This window comes from Charadrius vociferus, unplaced genomic scaffold (genome assembly GCF_000708025.1).
Source record: "Charadrius vociferus isolate BGI_N301 unplaced genomic scaffold, ASM70802v2 scaffold134, whole genome shotgun sequence".
NCBI lineage: Eukaryota > Metazoa > Chordata > Aves > Charadriiformes > Charadriidae > Charadrius > Charadrius vociferus.
Genome location: NW_009648333.1, coordinates 3768608 through 3788907, shown reverse-complemented (window position 1 = coordinate 3788907; position 20300 = coordinate 3768608). Strand labels below are relative to the sequence as shown.

The window sequence follows — 20300 nt, the reverse complement described above, 5'->3', positions numbered from 1 at the left end:
ATTAATTGGTCTCAAGTGAAATATGATCTTTGAAGTAAGATCGTCTAGATTGTGATAGGCAACAGGAGCAACTATGTTTAAAACCAAAATGATGAACTTTTTCAATCTTAGTAGTGAAATTGAGGCAGTGTCACATACGAGGCTGGCAGAATTAAAAAATCAGTTACAACTTGTCTAATTGGATTAGAGACTCAATGTATTTCATTTTCTTCTCGAAAAGAAGGCAATTTCAGCCGTTAGCAAACTGGAATGTTATATACAATAGTCTCTAGTTCCTCGAGGAAAAAAAAAAAAAACAGATCTAAATTACTGTATGTTGGGGTTAATCTTCCAGTTTTGAGAGGCAAAAAGAAAGCACAAGCATGTGTGCATGTATGCAAAAAACAAGCTGACACTCTACGCTTATCTTTTCAAGGATAAACTTGTTACCTTTTATTTCCAGCACAAAGGATGATATTTTCACTTGCCTGCATATATTTTTGCACAGTCAAAAAAAGAGAACAAGTTATATAACCTTTGTTTTAAAACTTGTATTTACAATTTAAAAATTTCCTATCCAACGTAGCCCTAAAGAATATGGATTCAAGAGTCTACTCTTATAATCCAGATTTCCTGATTAATGCTAGAAGTCACCAATCCTTGGATTTTACCTCAAAATTCATTATAATACTTTTTCTCCTAAATAATGCAAGGTTGCATTTTTAACATTTGGACCAAAAAGTTAACTTTCACACAGCAAGGACCACTTGGTTAATCTCAACATGCAACAGAAATTTTATTAATCTAGAATATGTGAGATTTAATGCAGGTGAACAATTATCTGAGATTGGCTGGAGCTTGGTAAGAGGTTGTAAGTTAATTACCTCCTTTTGTAGATGGAGATTGAAGAAACTGTTTGGTTTTGAAGGCAGCACGAGGCAAATTTTTCTGCCTTTGCAGAGCTGTTGAAAGACAAGAAGTGTTATATTTGTCTAAGAAGGTAAGAAAACTAAATTTATTGGGATTTTCAGAATTGCATCCACTTGTGAAGCATCAAGGAACAGAGTGAGTAAAACACTCAAAAAGCTGTTATGACTCTGGAAGTGGTGGGTTTTTTTAAAATGGTGCTTGCTCTTAATGGCAAAGAGTTACAGAGGAGCGTGTCAGAAATTTTGCAGTGCAAAATGCGCAGATTCTGTAAGAGTAAAGCTTCTTGCAGGGCAAAAAGCCTAGAAGGGCAAAAAAAATAAAATGAATACACCAAAGGGAGAACAAGCCACCTAGCAAACATGCTACAGCAACATGAGTGCAAGATTAGATATAAAGATGAAAATTAAACTGTCATATTTGACATAGCAAGACTAAACTTTTCATTTTAAGGTTTTCAAAAAATATTCAACACTATACAACAGCGCAAATCTTTGTCTGTGATCATCACATAAATTGTATTTTTCACTAACGCAAACATAAGCGATTTTGAGAGATGTCTGTTTTTTCTCTTCAAAAGGGTATGCGAGAGGACTCAAACTTAAAATGAAGACATAACACACTAAGAATTATCAGCTGCCAGCATGTAGACAGCATGACAGAAATTGTTTTTTACTGTGCCTTTGCTCCTACATCTTGCCTTTTTTCTAGTAATATTCAAGGGCTGATACTGCCTTGAAATGACCTCACTACCTACCAGTTACCAAGAGAGAAGCCAATGTTCCAAGAGCTTCAGAATCTTGGCAAGGAGAGAATTGCCTATTGCCAGAAGGAACGCATCAACTCAGCGTATTTTCACCGCAGGATATTTAAGGGGGGGAAGGAGAAATGTAGTCAATGAAATAAAGATTTGCCTAGACAAAGGCTTCTTAAAATGATAGTGTATGAATAAACATCTCTGCTCACCTCAGTGTATGAACCAGCGTAAAACTGATTGCACTAGCAAAGCTTATTTCCATAGTGAGAAGGAAGAAAGACAGGGGAACAGCTGTGCATTAAAGATCCTGACCCCGAGTAAGGAAGCTCAGTAATCCTATCACGAATTGGTGAATATCGCTATAAAGAAGGTAGGCCAAGAACAATTAGAATCCTAGTAATATTAGGTAATCCTTTTCTAAACTTGACGGCATATAGTAATTGCCATCATCTTTCCTATCCTTCAGTCAGTGCAAAATTCACAGCATTTTGTGAACTACAAAAGAAGTTCATCATGTGTTTTACCTTCATTCTGAAAATATGACCAGTTGGTCTCTTCATTTTAGTCTTAACTAACTAAAACCTGTTATCTTCAAACAGCAAAAAGGAATTAAAAAGGATAAAATGCTGCCTTTGGCTATTAAGAATAAAAAAAATAAAATATTCCTTCTACCAACTAGAAACTAATGCAAAAAAGCATGTGGCAGTATACAACTCTTACTCAACTTCTGGCACATGGTCTTGCTATAAACTTTTTTAAAAGCATATTCAAAACAGTCAATTAAGCACAGTAAGATGTTTAAAAATGAGTACAATTCCTAGGAATTTAGTGAGGCAGACCACTGCCCAGAGTGTTTCTGTCCGCAAGTATTCCATTATACCATTTTTTTACTGAATCAGTGTTTTTGTTATACCGCACAAAATGAAGAACAGCTTCTTCTGTCATATGTATGATCTTGAATTTAGTTTGCCCTAATTAATTCAGTTAGATTTAAATATGCTACTGCACATAGCACTAAGTTTCTTCCCCCACCAAGTCAGAGATATGGGATGATATGGAAAGGATTTAAAATATATATATCTCAAATTCCTTCCTTCTCAATGAAGACTCCAGGAAACAGGGACTCAATAGCTAAACAATTCTGTGCACTGAATCACTGAAAAGAACTTCAGGCAGTGCAATTTGAGCAACGCTGAGGAAACACGCAGTTTGAGATAAGCGTGGGGTGCATGCTTATCCACACTATTTGCTGCTCTTGAAGTGCTCCGTATGCTATTCCATTACCTGTCACAAATGGTGCAAGCTGAATACACAGTTATGTTTACTTCTGATCAACTGAACTGGAATACTCAGTTTCCTCAAAACACACCTTCTTTTACTCTGAACATGCCAAGGAGCTGGATCTTGGCAAGCAGACTAGTTACTTTACTGATAGTTTGAACAACCTACAGCTTAGCTCTTTGAAAAAGTATTATATTTAATTCTGCTTAAAGATTTAACATCCATGTGCTAATAGTGCCAGGTAAGTACAAAAGTATCACACACAATCCACGAGAAAGCACATAGCTCCTACGTGGAAACCACCCTAGAAGTTCTACAGCTTTGTACAATCTATGTGGTGTATGACCCAAATACAGAATATTCCTGTCACTCTAACACTTGAAGCCTTTTAAAAGATACAGTAATACTTGTGTTCTCCAAGGAATAGGTATGTTCCAGTGATTTAAGGTGAAATATTTAATAGCTTTCATATAAAAAAAAAGTACTTTCTGCATAACAGCATGGAGAATCAGATGTAAATGAAGATTCCAATAGTTACAACTATCTGATTCACTCAATCTCTTTTCAAAAAGAATTCAGATTTTTCACCACATTACAGCTAAAACTTAAAATGCCAAATGTTTCCATGTTTTATAATTGTACCTCTAAACGTATTATAGGTGTCTTTCCTCTACTCTTTAAGCAAGCATGTACAATTTGCCTATTTGTCTTTTCAGAAACTTACTGGATTCCTAACTCATTTTTGAATGCCAGCAACCATAGCAAGTTCAGTATTGCAGCCACAGCAAATATGCAAGTAAATCATGAACAGCAGCTCTTTGACAAGGAGAAAAGTAGTGACCTCGGGTGGCAAGCCAGCATCCTTGCAAAGGTAAGCTCATGCAAAACTAGCAGGTATATGAGGAAGCTTTGAATCCCAAGACCCAGAAGTCATTGCCAAGGGAAAATAAAAATTTGCTGCAATTTAACAGCGCTTTGTGCAAGGCGACAAAATATAAAACCGATAAAACAAAAACTATACAATAAAAAGGACACAATTCTGGAAATTTTTATACAATGTACAGTTTTGCAGAAAATTTTTTAATTCAGACTAAGCGAAGATACTTACTCATTGACTTCATACACAAACCGTTTTACGATTGTCAATAGCAAGACTCTGACAAACATCTGTAAGAGCAGGGAAACTGTAAAAGCTAGAAATCTGGGCTTTATCAATGATACTTAACTTACATTTAAATGTAAGTTGGTCTAGAGTGGTTCACATTTGGGGAAAGATTCCCACGAAAGGCAAGCAAATTTACCTAATAATTTCTGTGATTCTCAATGCATCCACAAGTTGAAAAAAATTAATAAACACACGTCACACTACTTTGGCTCCTGCAATGAAATAACCCACTAAATACTGAATATTGAGACTTCTACTGTCTGATCTTTCCATGAAGCTTCACTCTGAATATACTTTTAATACTGGAAATAGCTTTCTAATCAACTAAGCTGACCTCTGTGCTCTTCCCTTCCCAGTTCACTCAATTTTAAAAACACCAAATAAAATCTGTACATATTTTTACTAAAAATATTTTTTTCCTTCATTTTCTTTCAGGTCATTTTGATTATTCTTCCTAACACAAAAATAATGCAGTTGGAGAGCTGCTGTACAACTGCTCCGAGTGCTTTACAATCTGATAAGCCTGCCTAACAGATAACAGTCCTGCATTTGAACTACACACATGCCCTTTCAGTTGTAAATCCCACCTTCTGAGTGTTTGTGAACAGTGGAAGAAGGAGGCAAGATGAAGGGTAACTTATACGAACAATCACAAGGTCACATTAACTTCTCTGGCTACACTATCACACATCTGGGACTGTCTGTACACAACCCTTACCATCTGGTCTGAGTCGCTACGAAGATAGAAATCTTGTAGTCATTGGCATGATCTGAATTCCTTATTCTGTATTTAACTGTATTAGAGTGCATTAACACATTGTTTTGAAAGGACCAGTTAACAAGGCCAACTAGGTATGCCAGTATGCCTTTACTGTTCAATGGGTAAAAAAAAAAATAAATTAGTTTCATTCACAAATTTTATCTTGTACTTCCCACCAAATATTTAGATTACTGATGAACTTTTATCAGAGAACTTTTATAGTTCAAAGCTCTACACATAATATTCATAATGTGCTCTTCCCTTGAAAATGTCACAGAAGGTTATTAAATTTTGAAACTTGTTTTAAAATAAAAGGGTCAGGAAACATTTAAATGACAGGAACTGTCAATATTGACACATAAAGAAGCACTGAATATTTAAGTTTCATTTGCTTTGGTTTCTTTAAGGTCACTATTTTCAAGAGACTTGTGAAATTAGCAGCATTCTCATATCAGCAGTTCACTTTCGGACAAACTAGCAGCCACCAGCCCAGCAACGGGCTCTTTTTGTTTCAGCGGACACAGGTTTATCCAAACCTTTTTTAAAAAGTAAATGACACTTAAATAAAACCCACCACTGAATATCTGATTTCCAGGTGACATAACAAAAGAAGAAAATAAACTGCAAAAAAGGGTAAAGCTTGCATGAATGTTTTCAGATCAGGTTTCACTAGTTTAAAAAAAAAAAAACCAAACAATAAACATCGCCTATTTCTCATAGCCCAGTAAGTTGTTGTAGTCTAAAAATAAAGATTCAACTGTACAGAGCATTATACCTTCTGTAAATCACACAAAATAAATGGTTTCTGAAATGTCTAACCACTGTATTTATAGTCTTTACAGTACTTCTACATATACTTTCAGGAAACTATGAATGAGACCTTAGTAAGAGATCAGACATTCTTTGAATATAATCAGTACCAGATTTTGTGTACCAAAAAGCAGACTCGCACAGGTATGATTAAAAAAATCAAGATTAGCATCTCTAGTGTGGCATGGAATGTTTCTCTTTGCCATGAAACTGGAAGAGAGCTGAGTACTATCACTTAATTTCAAAATATACAATGAAGTGTCACTTAAGGTACTTACTGGCTGAGGCTTGAGGTTGAATGCGAGGTATTCCTCCATTTGGCACTTGGAAGTTTGAGTCACTTCTGCTGTTTTTCACAGACTCAGCTTGGATGTTAGATGTCCTGGACAGGTTTGGAAGACTACGCCTTAGTTTTTCTGTACAAATAACACAAAGATACCAAAACATGTAGGAAGATGCTGGACAAAGTTCAGGTTATGAACCCATAGTTGAACCTCAAATCTAAGGGACACAAAACGTTAGCCATATAAAACTATATTGCAATTTAAAAGCATATTTTGTTACATTACAGTTCTTCCATTTTCTTGAATTAAAGCTCTACATTATTTGCAGATCTATCACATACGAAGTATTTATATAAAAACGCATGAATGTACATTTTTCACCTGTGGTGAAAAATGTCAAGCATAGTGTGTTTTGAAATTGAAACATACCTGGATTATGATTCTCTAGGTTTTGTTCTACTGTTACGGAAATTGAATAGGCAAACCTAATTTCCAGTTTTGTACAGTTTTTGGAATCTTTACCTAGAAAGTTGTTTACAATACAATGCTTGCGTGAAGATTAAAACCACATAGTAATTATTTGAGTTAGTTTTTGGGACTACCTAGTCCCATATCAGCACATTATACAACAAGTAACAGCCACCCACTTGGAAAGAAACTCTTGATACACAACATTCAAAATTATTGTGTCCAGTTATGCTTCACCTTTCACATGCAACTTGACAATCTATTCAGCTAATACTGGTTCTTCAACGGTCCTCTAAAATTTGTACCATTACTCACAGAACACAAAAAGATGCCATTAAATACTTCTCAAGTCTAATGACATTCTGTGTATCTCCAACCCACGCAGAGCTGGGTTGATGACATACTTTGGATAGAAGACTGCAGATGCCTCGTCAGGATGAGTGCCCAACCTGATTCTGTAGAGGGATGCAGGAAAGAAGTATGCTAACCATGCACAAGCACTAAAGATGAAAACAAAAGTAAGAGTCTTTATAGGCTGAATATTCCTACAAGTGTACTTCCTGCACTTAGTAGTTTGCACTGCTTTGCACTGCAGTTGGTACATTGTGGAACTCTGTCAACCAAATTTCTCTCTAACCATTATAGAGAAAAAAAAAAAAATCTCAAACAAGTTTTTTTGGCTGCTGCTGTATCAACTCTGAATATCCAAGCAACCTTCAACTGCACAAAAACCACTGCAAGAGAATTCCTTGGAAGTGTTTCAGAAACACATGATCGCACGCTCTATTTTGATCCCTCTGGTATGTGGGATACCAGCTTTTGCCACCTTGCCTCTCATGGGATATTTTTGTTGTAGCTCATCTAGCATGCATTAAGACTTTCATAAAACCCCAGAAAAGAACGGCAAAGGAATTCTCAACTAAGTCACAGCTGATCAGCTTTTGCGTTGTACATTTTCCTATATACCTAAAATTTCCCCAAACCACTATTACTAGATAAGACTTAAGCTAACTCTTCTGAAGGTATTCTTGAATAGCTAATTAAATTTGCAGGATCATCTTCCCAAAAAGCTCTAGTCTAGCACTGTTTTTCCTGATTAAAATTCAAAAATTTCTTAGTCAATGAAATTCTGTAAGTGGCACAGACCACTTTGCCATATTGGGGGGGGGAGGGGGGAAGGTGGAACAAACCAACAAAACCACTCCAGAAAATAAACTGTTTAAAAAAGCATTTCTACATCATCTCTACTGTGTAGATTTTGCATCCAGCTTACCTGAAAGATGAAAAAATATGGTGAATTCTTAATATCTAAATGTATAATTCTTAATATCTAAATGTATTTTCTTTGTGAACTTAAGATCTTATTTGCCAGATAACAACATTTGTTAAAATGGGAACTTGCTTGTGAAATTTCAGCCTGATTAAAGGAGTTTATTCCAGATGCTCAAAGATTTCAGAGTCCTGCACTGCCAGAAGCAAGCATTCAGCTATCTCACAGGCTACAAGCATGCATAAATTGCCATGTTACTCTTATCTGACCACAGTTACTTTCCCTGTGTTTTATTTTGTCATCTGCAAGGCCTAACCCGACTGGTGAATGATAGTTTCCCTTGGGCTCTGCTTTATTTTAGTGCATTCGCCTGCCAAAGAGAGAACTCGGTCACCACGAAACTCAATTACACCCCGAGTGACTGGATAACATCTAAAATAAATATAAGCCTATCAACTCATCTATCTGACTATAAGAGTTCCCCAGCAGAACTCAAGCTTTGCTTGCTCTGCTTTTTCTTCAGCAGCTCTGAGATTAAAGTACGATGTTACACAGGCATATAGTTTTAGCACTGCACACTGACCAAAATCCTTTACAGGAACTACACCAGTACTTGTATAATGAATTTGAGACAGAGCTTTTTACCTTCACTTTTGACATTACTAGTCTGCAAATCTGTAGGATGGCCTTGAAGCGAAAGACGAGGTTGCTGTAAACGGCTAATCATAGGCTGGGGTGACACTCTACTGTATTCTATGCTTCGAGCAGGTGATCGTGAGCGAGGTGAATTCCTTGGAGATTGTTTTGGTGAAGGCCAGGGAGAACTGCGAGGTGATGGCGAAAACCTGTTAACAGCAGGGTGCACTGTGTGATGTGTGCCATCTTCTTCATCTTCTAAACTCTGTGCATCGAGCTCCTGATCGCTGAACGTGCCTCGCCTTGTAGAATTGCAAGAAGAACCAGAACTACGCCGAGAAGCAGTTGCTGCGTACTCTTGCCGGAGGCCTGGCAACAGTGCAAACATTGTTTACTTGCTTCCAGCCCACAAACGGTTCAAACTGGAGACAGTGCATACAAATATCTGTCCAGTGCTCAAACTCAAATTTGGCTCACCTTAACTCCTTTTCTTTGAGGCATTAAATTAATTCCAGATTAGTACCAAAAAAAGTTATCTACCAGCTGACAATGTCTTGACGTAAGTAGGTGAGCTCATCTCTTTTCCAACTACAGCAACCATCAGTATAGGTGTGTTGTGTACTTGTTCACCTCCTCTCCCAGGCTGGATACTAGCAACACAGGCTACACCTTAATTTTGATATAACGTAACAATTATAGCAGCCACAATGAAGCGTCTCTTGCAATGTATTAGTAAATGTAACAAAAAAGCTAGATTATAAGATACCCTTAGATACTCCTTAACTAACTCCTTAACTTAACCCTAAGATACTCCTTAACTGGAGTTGTTAGACCAGTGGTCTCAAAAGCAGCCTGCGCGCACCCCAGGGGGTACACAGAAAAATCCACTGAGGTGCAGGAAGAGAATTTTGTACTACTAATGAAATAATATTTAAAAAATAGCATTTATTTCATCTTTATCTTATCCTTTAAATTTTTTTTTACGTACATTTGTGTATTTTTGTGTACGTAATATATTAGTAGACTACTACATGCATATAATTTATAAAAAAACACATATTGGGGATTTGGGTTTTTTTTCCGCTGATAGGGGTACACAACAAAAAAGTCTGGAGACCACCTACTTAGACAACTGAAATTACTACCACTTTCTGCACTCTCAGAGGGACAAAAAGACAAAGTCTCAAATAAACCTATAATCTAAGGGAGACATCTACATAGGTGCTTTTCTTAATTATTCTTTGCCATATTAACTTTACATTTTTGGTGATTTAAATCATGGTTTAAGCACCGATGTCAACAAGACGGGATTACATTGGGAAGGCACGCATCTCCTGAGAAGATTGGTGGCAGGCTGTAGTCAAGTCTAACAACCATCCGTTTAGCATATGCTACATGCTACAAATTTATACCCTCTTTAGCATTTTTGTCCATTGTTCCTAAAAAACACTTCTGCACAGCAACTTCCTTTCCTTATCCTGGAGGCAGAAGTCCTTAGTCAGCCTTCTCAGGAGAACTACATTTGTACATCCATAGTAGAATTTACACTGGTTTTCCATTACTGCTAAGCAAGTCCTACTGCAGCTGTTCAATAAAAAAAGATCAACTGCTCCACTTCATTTCAAGGATGGAAAATACTTACTTTCTTCCTGAATTCGCGCTAAAATCTGCACATCGGTAACATCATTTAGCTTGTAATTAGACCCAATAGAGTCTTCATCCATCTCTGATGCACTTAATTCACTGTCCAGAGAGGACTGTGGACTTAGTGGAGGATTTCTATCTGCTGAACTTTTAAGATGACCTACAGAAAGAAAATAAAGTAATAAGAAATGTTAAAAAGAAAAGGCAAAAAAGGCAAGCTCTATTTCCTTTCCTAGTGAAAGGACCACCAATCTGAAAACAGATTATGACAGACATTGAGTCTGACAGACCATTTGAAACATTTGGTTGCAAACCTAGGCTAAAAATATAATTTACACAAGCGGAGCTTAGCCATTACCTTCTGAAAATGAGCAACTTTATAAGTTATTATAATGGTGGCAAAACAAATTAATGACATATCATCTGGTCTACTTGTACCAAGTTTCAACTGCTATGAAGTTTGCACAGCTCTTACAGAAAGAGCAACTGCCTATCTGTTCCATTTGTGCTTTCATTCTCATCTTTTCACCTTATAAGACATAAGTTTGACTATAGCTTTCTCGACAATAAGGACTTGCTGATCCAATGAATATTGATTCAGCTTGGAATGCTTAGAACACTTTATCTGAAAATACTACCTGGTCTACGTATACACCTTTGCTAAACTGTAACAGACCAGAAAAACTCTTCCCATTTGCTGCCTTCTGGCTGACACCCCATTCCCAGTTTACATTTAATCTCTCTGTCCTGCAGGCAGATACAGCATTGTAGCACACAATGCAGAACTACGTAGATTAAAACAAAACCTGGGTAATGGCTCTGGTGAATATACTGCAGCACAGAATTCTCTTTACAAGTCCACAGAGAACTACAGACAGTTGGATTGTCAATGCAGTGGTTTTCATCTTCCCTGCAAGCTAACTTGAGTTAAAGTATATATAATGAGCCAACATTCTGATTTCAGAATAGAGATATATCCCAGGGATTAATTTTTCTGATGCAAAGAAAGCACCTATGGTGCAGAATAAAATAGAAAACATTGCCAGAAGTTAGTGTTTACACTGATGACTGCAAAGCCTCATGGAATGCCTTTAATTAAAATACATGCTTTTTCCGTAGATTATATTGTTCACATCTCAGAAGTAGTGATGGATACATTGCATGCCAAATGTTTCAGTTAATAAGTAGCAGGGTAGTTCCAAAGACTTTACAACTACCTACACCTAACATTTAAACACCTACCATGCAACTTACATCCCCCTCAATTACAGCACCAATTCCAGAAGCCATTTAGGTGTGTTGGGACTCCACAGAACTAATGCTACATGTTTCAGTCTAACTGCTAATATGCATCAGTGATTTTAGGGACATGGACATCCAGAGAAAACATTTTAGATGTATCTCATGCCAGAAAGTCTGTAAAAAAGCCTTTCCTAAAAAGCTTAAATACTGCACGATGCAAATATCCTACAAAAGACTAACAAGTTTTTGGTGTCTTTCTTACTCTAGTTCAATCCAAATGTAATCTATTTGAGCACATGTTTTTGAAAGGAAGAGGAGGAAGAAGGGAGAGACCAGACATGCGCGCACACACTTACCTGAGGTACCAGGAGGTATGAGCTGTTTTACTAAAGCAGATTTCACTGGTGTTGAGGAGGGAGAGTTGAAACCACTGCTGTAGGGACTACTAGTATTTGGACTATAGGAGCTCGCATAACTGACCGCACTGAAAGGGCTGCTGTACAAACTCTGTCTCTTGAGAGCTGCATGAAGAGGAGGAAAGTGACAAATTATACTGAAGGAACCAATGAAAAATTAATACAATACTATATGATCTCTTCAGTGTGATTTAATTACTATACAGTTCAAGTAGAACATTTCAGTCATCGGGATGTTTTTCAACTGATTGCTCCATCTCCTAGGTACAACCATACCATGGAAGGAGTGGGAGAAGAGGGCAAGACAAGATAGCTATAAATATTTTCCTTGTAAAAATCAGATTTAAAATCACTACAACTGATCTTTTCAAGATGCTCAACGTATGCATTGGGAAGGAGGAGGGAAGCAACTCAAAAGACAGTAGTAGCTAAGCTACGCTAACATACATCCCATGCACAATTATGTACAAACCAGAGCACATCACGAAGTCTAGCTCTCCAGAATTCACAGGCCTGTATAGATAACACAATATTTCAACGGTAACCCCAAGACCAGTACCACAGAAGTAAGCAATACCACCTACAAAATCCCCCAAAGCACATGCTAAAATGAAAAACCATTAGATACGGCAAATGCTTCCATTTATATTTCTGGGTACCATGAACCTACTGGGCACAATAAAGCAAATTGACTGTAGGATTATTCCCTTCTGTATACCTCCAGTTCTAATGCTTTGTGATCTTTATGTCCATGGGCTTCAACTCCATGTACAATATAAGATCCAAAATTGGGCACTTTCCTCTGCTATTTATTATAAATATTTCAATGCTAAAGTATTTTCAGATTGATCTTAACCACTGGCAAACATTTCAGTATGATACTGCAATTCCCCTAGTTGCCAGGTGTATGATTTGTGTAGTTACTTAAATGACTGTTTTGTTCAAAAATTTACATTTTATTTTAATATAATAGAAAATGGAACTTCAATAGGGAAGTGGGAACCAAAGGAAATTCAGTCACTTTAGGTAAAGTCAGTTCCTTCGTTGCTGAAAGTATTTTATGCCAAACAGAATTGTATCTTAACAAAGAACAAATTAAATTGCAAAACATTAAGCTGAAAGCTAGAGATCCAAAATTTATGATATGTAAATCTAGATTAGATTAAGCTGCCGCTCACCTAGCTGCTAGAAACTATACTCTCGTTAAGGTATGCATATATATTATCAACTGACAAGAACAGGCCTGCCAAACGCATGGCAATACACTCAAGTGGTTCTAAAAAAAAAAAAAGCAGAAATTAAGCTATTCAAAGAATAGTACTTCAATTAGTGCAGTAACTAGGTTACTGATAGTAGCAGACAAAAAAAAAAGTAATTGAACTCTAATTTGTTTACTAAAAATCCTTTTTTCCATGTAAGATTTTTTTTTTTGTTTTGACATTGCAAGAAGCCAAAAGAGACCACAGTTGCATGAAAAGCTGTTTTTAGCAGCAAAGCCTGCTTCAGCTCATCCTCCCACCGGCCTTTGTTCTTGGTCACTAGTTGTTCAGTACAAGCAATGGTGGAGGTTGCACTATTACCCAGCCTACTAAAGTCAATTTAGGCTAACAACATCTAGAGTATAGAATCATAGAATTGTCTAGGTTGGAAGGGACCTGTAAGATCGAGTCTGACCATCAGCCTAACACTGCCAAAACCACCACTAAACCATGTACCTAAGCACTACATCTACACATCTTTTAAATACCTCCGGGGATTGCAATTCCAGTACTTCCCTGGGTGATTCAACCACTTCCCTGGGCAGCCAGTTCCAATGCTTGATAACCCTTTCAATGCAGAAATTTTTCCTAATATCCAATCTAAACCTCCCCTCGTGCAACTTGAGGCCATTTCCTCTTCCTCTATCACCTATTACTTGGGAAAAGAGACCAACCCCCACCTCACTACACCCTCCTTTCAGGGAGTTGTAGAAACCAATGAGGTCTCCCCTCAGCTTCCTTTTCTCCAGGCAAAACAGCCCCAGTTCCCCCAGCCGCTCCTCATCAGACTTGTCCTCCAGACCCCTCACCAGCTTTGTTGCCCTTCTCTGGACATGCTCCAGCACCTCAATGTCTTTCTTGTAGCGAGGGGCCCAAAACTGGACACAGTACTCAAGGTAGAGCCTCACCAGTGCCCAAGTACAGGGGAGCGATCACTTCCCTAGTCCTGCTGGCCACACTATTCCTGATGCAGGCCAGGATGCTGTTGGCCACCTTGGCATATCGCTGGCTCATATTCAGCTGGCTGTCCACCAACACCCCCAGGTCCTTTTCTGCCGGGCAGCTTTCCAGCCACTCTTCCCCAAGCCTGTAGCGCTGCATGGGGTTGTTGTGACCCAAGTGCAGGACCCGGCACTTGGCCGTGTTGAACCTCATACCATTGGCCTCAGCCCATCGGTCCAGCCTGTCCAGATCCCTCTGTAGAGCCATCCTGCCCTCCAGCAGGTCAACACTCCCACACAACTTGGTGTCATCTGCAAAATTACTGAGGGTACACTCAATCCCCTTGTCCAGTCGTTGATAAAGATATTAAACTGAACAGGCCCCAATACTGAGTCCTGGGGAACACCACTTGTGACTGGCCACCAACTGGATTCAACTCCATTCACCACCACTCTCTGGGCCTGGCATCCCAGCCAGTTTTTTATCCAGTGAAGAGTAAACCCATCCAAGCCACGAGCAGCCAGTTTCTCCAGGAGAATGCTGTGGGAAACAGCGTCAAAGGCTTTACTAAAGTCCAGGTAAACAACATCCACAGCCTTTCCCTCATGCACTAAGTGGGTCACCTTGTCATAGAAGGAGATCAGGTTTATCAAGCAGAACTCATGCTGACTGCGCCTGATCACCTGGTTATCTTGCATGTGCCACGTAATGGCACTCTCAGGATGTTATATTCCATAGCCTTCCCAGGCCTGTAGTTCCCCAGATCCTCCTTCCGGCCCTTCTTGTAGATGGGCATCACATTTGCTAACCTCCAATCCACTGGGACCTCTCCGGTTAGCCAGGACTGCTGATAAATGATGGGAAGTGGCTTGGTGAGCGCTTCCACCAGCTCACCAGCTTCTGCCAGTATTTTAACGGATAGGATCAGTGAATGAGTTTTTAGTAGCGTCCCCCCCCCAAAAGTATCATCCAACCAAATGGATGGCAGAATGTAGCACAGAGGCAGAAGCAGCAGAAACTAAAGTTGACTTCGTAGCAGATTCCTTAAATTGCACGTCATATAAAGATCCTTTCTGGACTCTAAACTAGTTAATATTACTAGTGTTTTAATTAGAGCGAAAATACAGTCATAGATAGAGGATGGAAAGTTTATATTCCAACTTTTACTGCAAGTCTTAAATGATATGCGCTAATTTCAGCAATTAATGAATTCAATACATTCTAGCTAGTATTCTTGAGGTACCCCCAGTTCATTTTGAGAGTGTCAGAAGGGACATTTTATTACAAAGTTCAGTCAACAAACCCAGTAATTACAGGCCAGTTGTATTCTGATTGACACTGATGAGACAAATCCTTTGACAGCAAGTTCTGCTGGCATTCACACAGGAACCCCAAAGCATCTATTCCAACTTCTCATGCCAAGAAAATTTCCTTTTCACCTCTTGCCGAAAATGACAGCAAGAAAACCCCAAAATGTAAGTCTGCATAACAGTTCTATATTTTGTACTCATTACACTGCATTGCTCTGCAATTGTAAACCTGAACTCAGTAGCAACAAGGCACTGTGCATCCTGCGTTCTCAGTAACTGCCCACAGTAGCATGGAGCTGAAAGCTGCTCTTCCCCCCTTATTATCACACAATGGAAAAGATTACTTTATAAGAAGGAAGAGGAAAATGTGGAATACAAGACTGCATCTCAGACTGAAAAACCACAAAAAGATATTAGATTAGAAAGACATAACAGGAACTGACAAAGAGAAAATAGTCAAGGCAAAAGAAAGTTTCTCTTCTGAATCCTTCTTGATGTAACAGTAGTGTAAAAAGGTTTATCTACAGAGACTGGAACTGAAATTGATAAATTGAACCCGTAATTAGTAATAGGTTAAGTGATGCGTCCATGAGGTACAAGTACTATGTAAAATACAAGTCACAAGATAATCTAGAAGTTGTGGGCTAGGAAACAGACACAAGGTTCCAAGCAGCACTACTTGCCTTCTCCAGTGGAGCTTCCTGCTACTCTAGATCTCTAAGTATGCTGGTTGCTCTGAAGGACAATTTTCTTTTTTGTTACAAATTATTTTTTCCTTGCAATATGCTCCACCCAGCAGTATCAGTGCCCATCTCTTCTACCACTAGTATTTTCCCCTATTAATACTACAGATGAATTGCAGTGTTCTTGCAAGCATGACTGACAAGCACCTAACAATTATGATAGTTTAACACAGGCTTTATTTTAAAATACGACAAGAAAACCTCAAAGTTAAAGACATTGTTTGTTCCCAAAAACTTCTGACCAAATTGTAACTATGCAATCATGACTCATGGCCTCATCCTTCCTTTATTTTATTCATACAGTCCAGAAAATTAGTAGAATGAATTACTGTTTACAAATCATAATGAAAACTTTAGTAGGAAGTAACTGCTGGATCTCACTCTCTTCTCTCACAACTATCTATCAGCTAATTCTGACTCTGTTTCAGAATAATTATATACAACCCAGTGGTGTTAATATGCAGTAACTCACCCAACATTGTCTGTTCCAGCCTGTGGATCAGCGACTTTTTAGCAGATTCAATGTCAGGACTTGGGTAATCCAATACCTGCCTGCACCAAACTAATGGACTGACACATTTTTGCACTGGAGTCAGTTTCTTCTTTGGGGACATATATAGCCTGAAAAGGAGAGAAAAAAAAAAGTCTAAGACAACAGACAAAATGAGCATAAGATCAGGCATGTAACAGAAGAAAAAACATTTTCACTTTTCAGACACGTTGCATATATGGACAATTCCACTATGTAACCTAAACATACAAATCAGGATTTATCTTTTCAGATTTAAGTAACATTCACCTGAAAGAAGGAAATAAAGCACTAAGAGATATACAACTGTTGTTTTCCTAGACACAAAAATATAGCAAGCGATAAGCATCTTAATAACCAAGGAACAGTGCTAAAATGCATGGGACACATCTACTATTTCTGTAGCCTTGAACAATAAACATTTTACTTTTACTTATAATTTGTATCCTAGCACCTGATCGTTTCGTTCTCCTTTGAACACTGAACAAAGAGACCATCTCTGTCCTAAGGGGTATACAGTCAAGCATTAAAAACAAGGGACAAGACAGAATGCATATAGGAGACTGGAAAGAAACAATGAGGTCATATTGTTCTGCAGGACATGTTGAGGCCTTTGCTGGTCAGCATCTCCATTCATTTATTTTGACATCAGCATTCCATGACTGAAGAAAGAAGTATTCCAGTTTAAAGGCCCTAGAAACGTCACTGAAAATTTCTCCTCCCTCAACAAACAGATCAAAGGAAAAGTCATAGCCATTCACACACTCAAAATAGGGATGGTTGAGCCTTATCTTTGGACTAGAACCAAACTTGGAAGTGTGCTTCAGCAAAAGACAACAATGAACTGCAAGCTCTAACTAATGCTTACGCATATGCAGAAATGGTTAAATGAGTGTTTCTTCTGAAAGTAATGACAGAGTTCATACTCCAAGTGAATATGGTTGTATGCCACACACTGTAACTTAAAAACATTTGACAGCCTAATCAGCCATGCTTCCATGCAAAACAGACAGCAAAATTTCTTGTTTCCTTTATGCGAATGACATTAGCAACACAAGTTATTTCCCACAGCTCTATTACGAGATTATTAGCTGATCCTTCCTCTCTAATTCTAGAACTTGAACTCAGTTTGTTTTATAAACAGCTGTAGAAGATATATATTTTTTTTTTTTAATTACTACCCTTATGGTGACTTCTTAAAAAAGCTTCCCAAGAAGCATGCTTATAAAACCACCAGGAATCTCTCACCCAAAACACTGATCACTTTAAATAAAGCATGCTCTGAAACACTCTTCCCTCATAAACACTGAGATTCGAACGCTATGTTTGTGAATGCAGGAGAGAGGATTTTTATTAGCTGCCAGGTTTTCAAACAAAAATGAAGCTGTTTGTAACAATGCAAATAGCCACTGCCACATACTATAGCCCATGTGGCTTACGCTCTGGCCAGTATCATACTGGTCATTAAAACTGATTTTGTAGAAAACCTTACAATCTTCACAGGCACTCTGCCCCCAAGAAAAGCTAAGACACATATTTATAGCCCTGAAGATCCTTGGAATGCTGAGGAATCGTTCAGTTTTTACAGCAGTTTGTGTAACCGTTTACATAGAACTGTACTTTCTGCGATTATCTGCATACAATGAAGAGTAATGTTTAACATCTACTAGCTCTCTACCATTTCGAATTTACTCTCTTTTCAGCATTTATTTGCCTGTACTCTTTTCTGTCCTAACGTATGTTTTCACAATACAAAGAAGCGTAAAAGGCAACAACGCCAACTTCTGTGCTGTACAAGCTAGACTCACTCCTAGCTCTCTGGATAGCTGGCATGCCTTGCTGTGCTTGAGAAGATCCACGCGCATTTGAAGTGTTTACAATAATACCCAGTATAACAGGCAAGAAATTAAAGTGCGTATCCTCTTTGAAAGACATATAAAAGGGATATCTTCAAAAAACCTACAAGACTACTGTAATCAAAACGGCACTTGGTATTTTAAGCTCCAACACATTCTTTTCTGCAATTTCCAATTGTTACATTTGTTTCACTAGTAATTTATTTACTGAAGCAATCCAGGCTCATACAGCTCCCACTTTTCCACCTCCCTTTCTAACCAAACACACATCACAGATTCTCCCACCTCTTTCTAGTCCACTGTTTTTCCTTTAAACAGCCTTTGTTTCACACCCTGCATTTCAAGAAAAGACAAAACTTTAGAATATATGTATTTCATGCAACTCCACTTCCTCATGACAAACACATGTGCATTGATGCAGCAATACAATGGCTCTTTCAGGAGAGTTTCTTGCACATCATGCAATTATGAACTCTCTTTATTATAAAGCAGTGATTTTCATTTCCCATGTGACAAAGAACAGCCAACCTCAAGATTTGAAACTGACTTAATTCTATTTGCTTTGCCTAATTTGGATTAAAAAACAAAACAAGGGTAAGGCTAAGAATCAGAGTGACATTTCTACTACTTCTTCCTCTCTTTGCAACAGCAGGAAGCAAAAAAGAACAGAAAGCAGACCATGAAGCACCTACAAATAACTTCATACAGCTAAGTAATCTTCTTTGTCAAACTACTGTTAGACCCAAAAGATGTAGGTCCTCCTCAGCTGGAAAGCTTTCCAGAAGAGACTCATTCCCATTTGTACCTGTTAATGCATTCTACAGCAATGCAACAGCACTGACTGGCAGCACAGCAACTTCAAGATTGAAGATTACCGGTATGACTTCATACAACTTCAAGCACTACTAAATCACTTTCTCAAAACAGGAAGTTGAAAATGACTGAGGAAGCCAACAGCTTACAGTTACCACCCCTGCTACAAATGTTAACGTACCAGAAACCTACACACCAATTTCTCCCCAAGCCAGGAAAGACTCTACAATTCAGTGTCACAAGGTCAAGTAAAAGAAAACAGTATATAAAAAGAAACCCAGAAGGTTCGATCTATTTTCAAACAGCATTAAGAAGCCCAGACATTATGATTCTGCTGCACACAGTAACACTCCCTTCCTTCAGCTGTCACTAGTCAACTATGCCACAGCAGTGCCAATCTGAAGTTTAAAGCAGCCAGGGGCTCTACCGATTAGTTCCAGGAAGACGCAGCACAAAAAGGGCAGAGCTTTTGTGGAAAGACTACTGTCACTACAAGCTCATATGATAATGTTAAACGAATGGGGCAAGCTGTAGCATGTTGCACTGGGAGACAGCTGAGTCAGAAAAGGCTTTGAAGAAAGAGGACACGACATTGAGGTAGGAATGGAATATCTGCATAGGGATTACCTCACCTGAGGAACACCTCCCAGTGCATTAAAATACGAGAGGCTAATTGCCACAGGCATGAAATCAGAAGCCAAGATTCTAATCAGGAAGAAAGGAGGAGTCTATTTGTAGCAAAATCCTTCTACTGCTCCAGTACAAAAGTAGAAGGAAAAACATGCAGATGAACATGAAGTCACAGATCTGAATTAGAAAGAAGATAGCAAGTGGAAGGAACTTGAGTTAAAGCTCGTTTATTTTAGCCCCATTCGCTTTAAGGGAAAACTGGCAGGTACAATAGAGGCAATGAAACAGGAGAGCAGAAAAAAAGGTTGCAGACAAAAGCAGAATTATAAAAGCAATCTGAAGAGAAGATGTGAAAGAAAAAGAAATGTAAGGTCAGATCACTAAGAAATTCCCCTAAAATACAGGGGGGGAATCCAACCAGAAAAAGCAACTACAAATAAATACATCAGAAGACAGTAATACTGGACAGTCTTGGAAATAGACAATTTAGAACACACTGTCAATCTAAACCCTTTTAGGCCAATCTAAAACTTTCAGGAGATCCTGTTTGGAGCAATTTAAGTAAGTCAAAATAAGATG

At 38.3% G+C, this 20300-nt stretch overlaps 1 protein-coding gene across 1 annotated transcript in view; it reads right to left on the bottom strand.

Moving 5' to 3' along the window:
- SLAIN2 (SLAIN motif family, member 2) overlaps positions 1-20300 on the bottom strand; it is a 39908-nt gene that overhangs the window by 7216 nt on the left and 12392 nt on the right. The window contains exons 2-7 of the mRNA XM_009885018.1: positions 16877-16926; positions 16366-16514; positions 11580-11744; positions 9980-10141; positions 8347-8706; positions 5958-6095 (exon numbers count right to left, since the gene is read on the bottom strand). Coding sequence (XP_009883320.1) covers positions 5958-6095; positions 8347-8706; positions 9980-10141; positions 11580-11744; positions 16366-16514; positions 16877-16926 — 1024 coding nt within the window. The remainder of the gene's footprint in view (positions 1-5957; positions 6096-8346; positions 8707-9979; positions 10142-11579; positions 11745-16365; positions 16515-16876; positions 16927-20300) is intronic.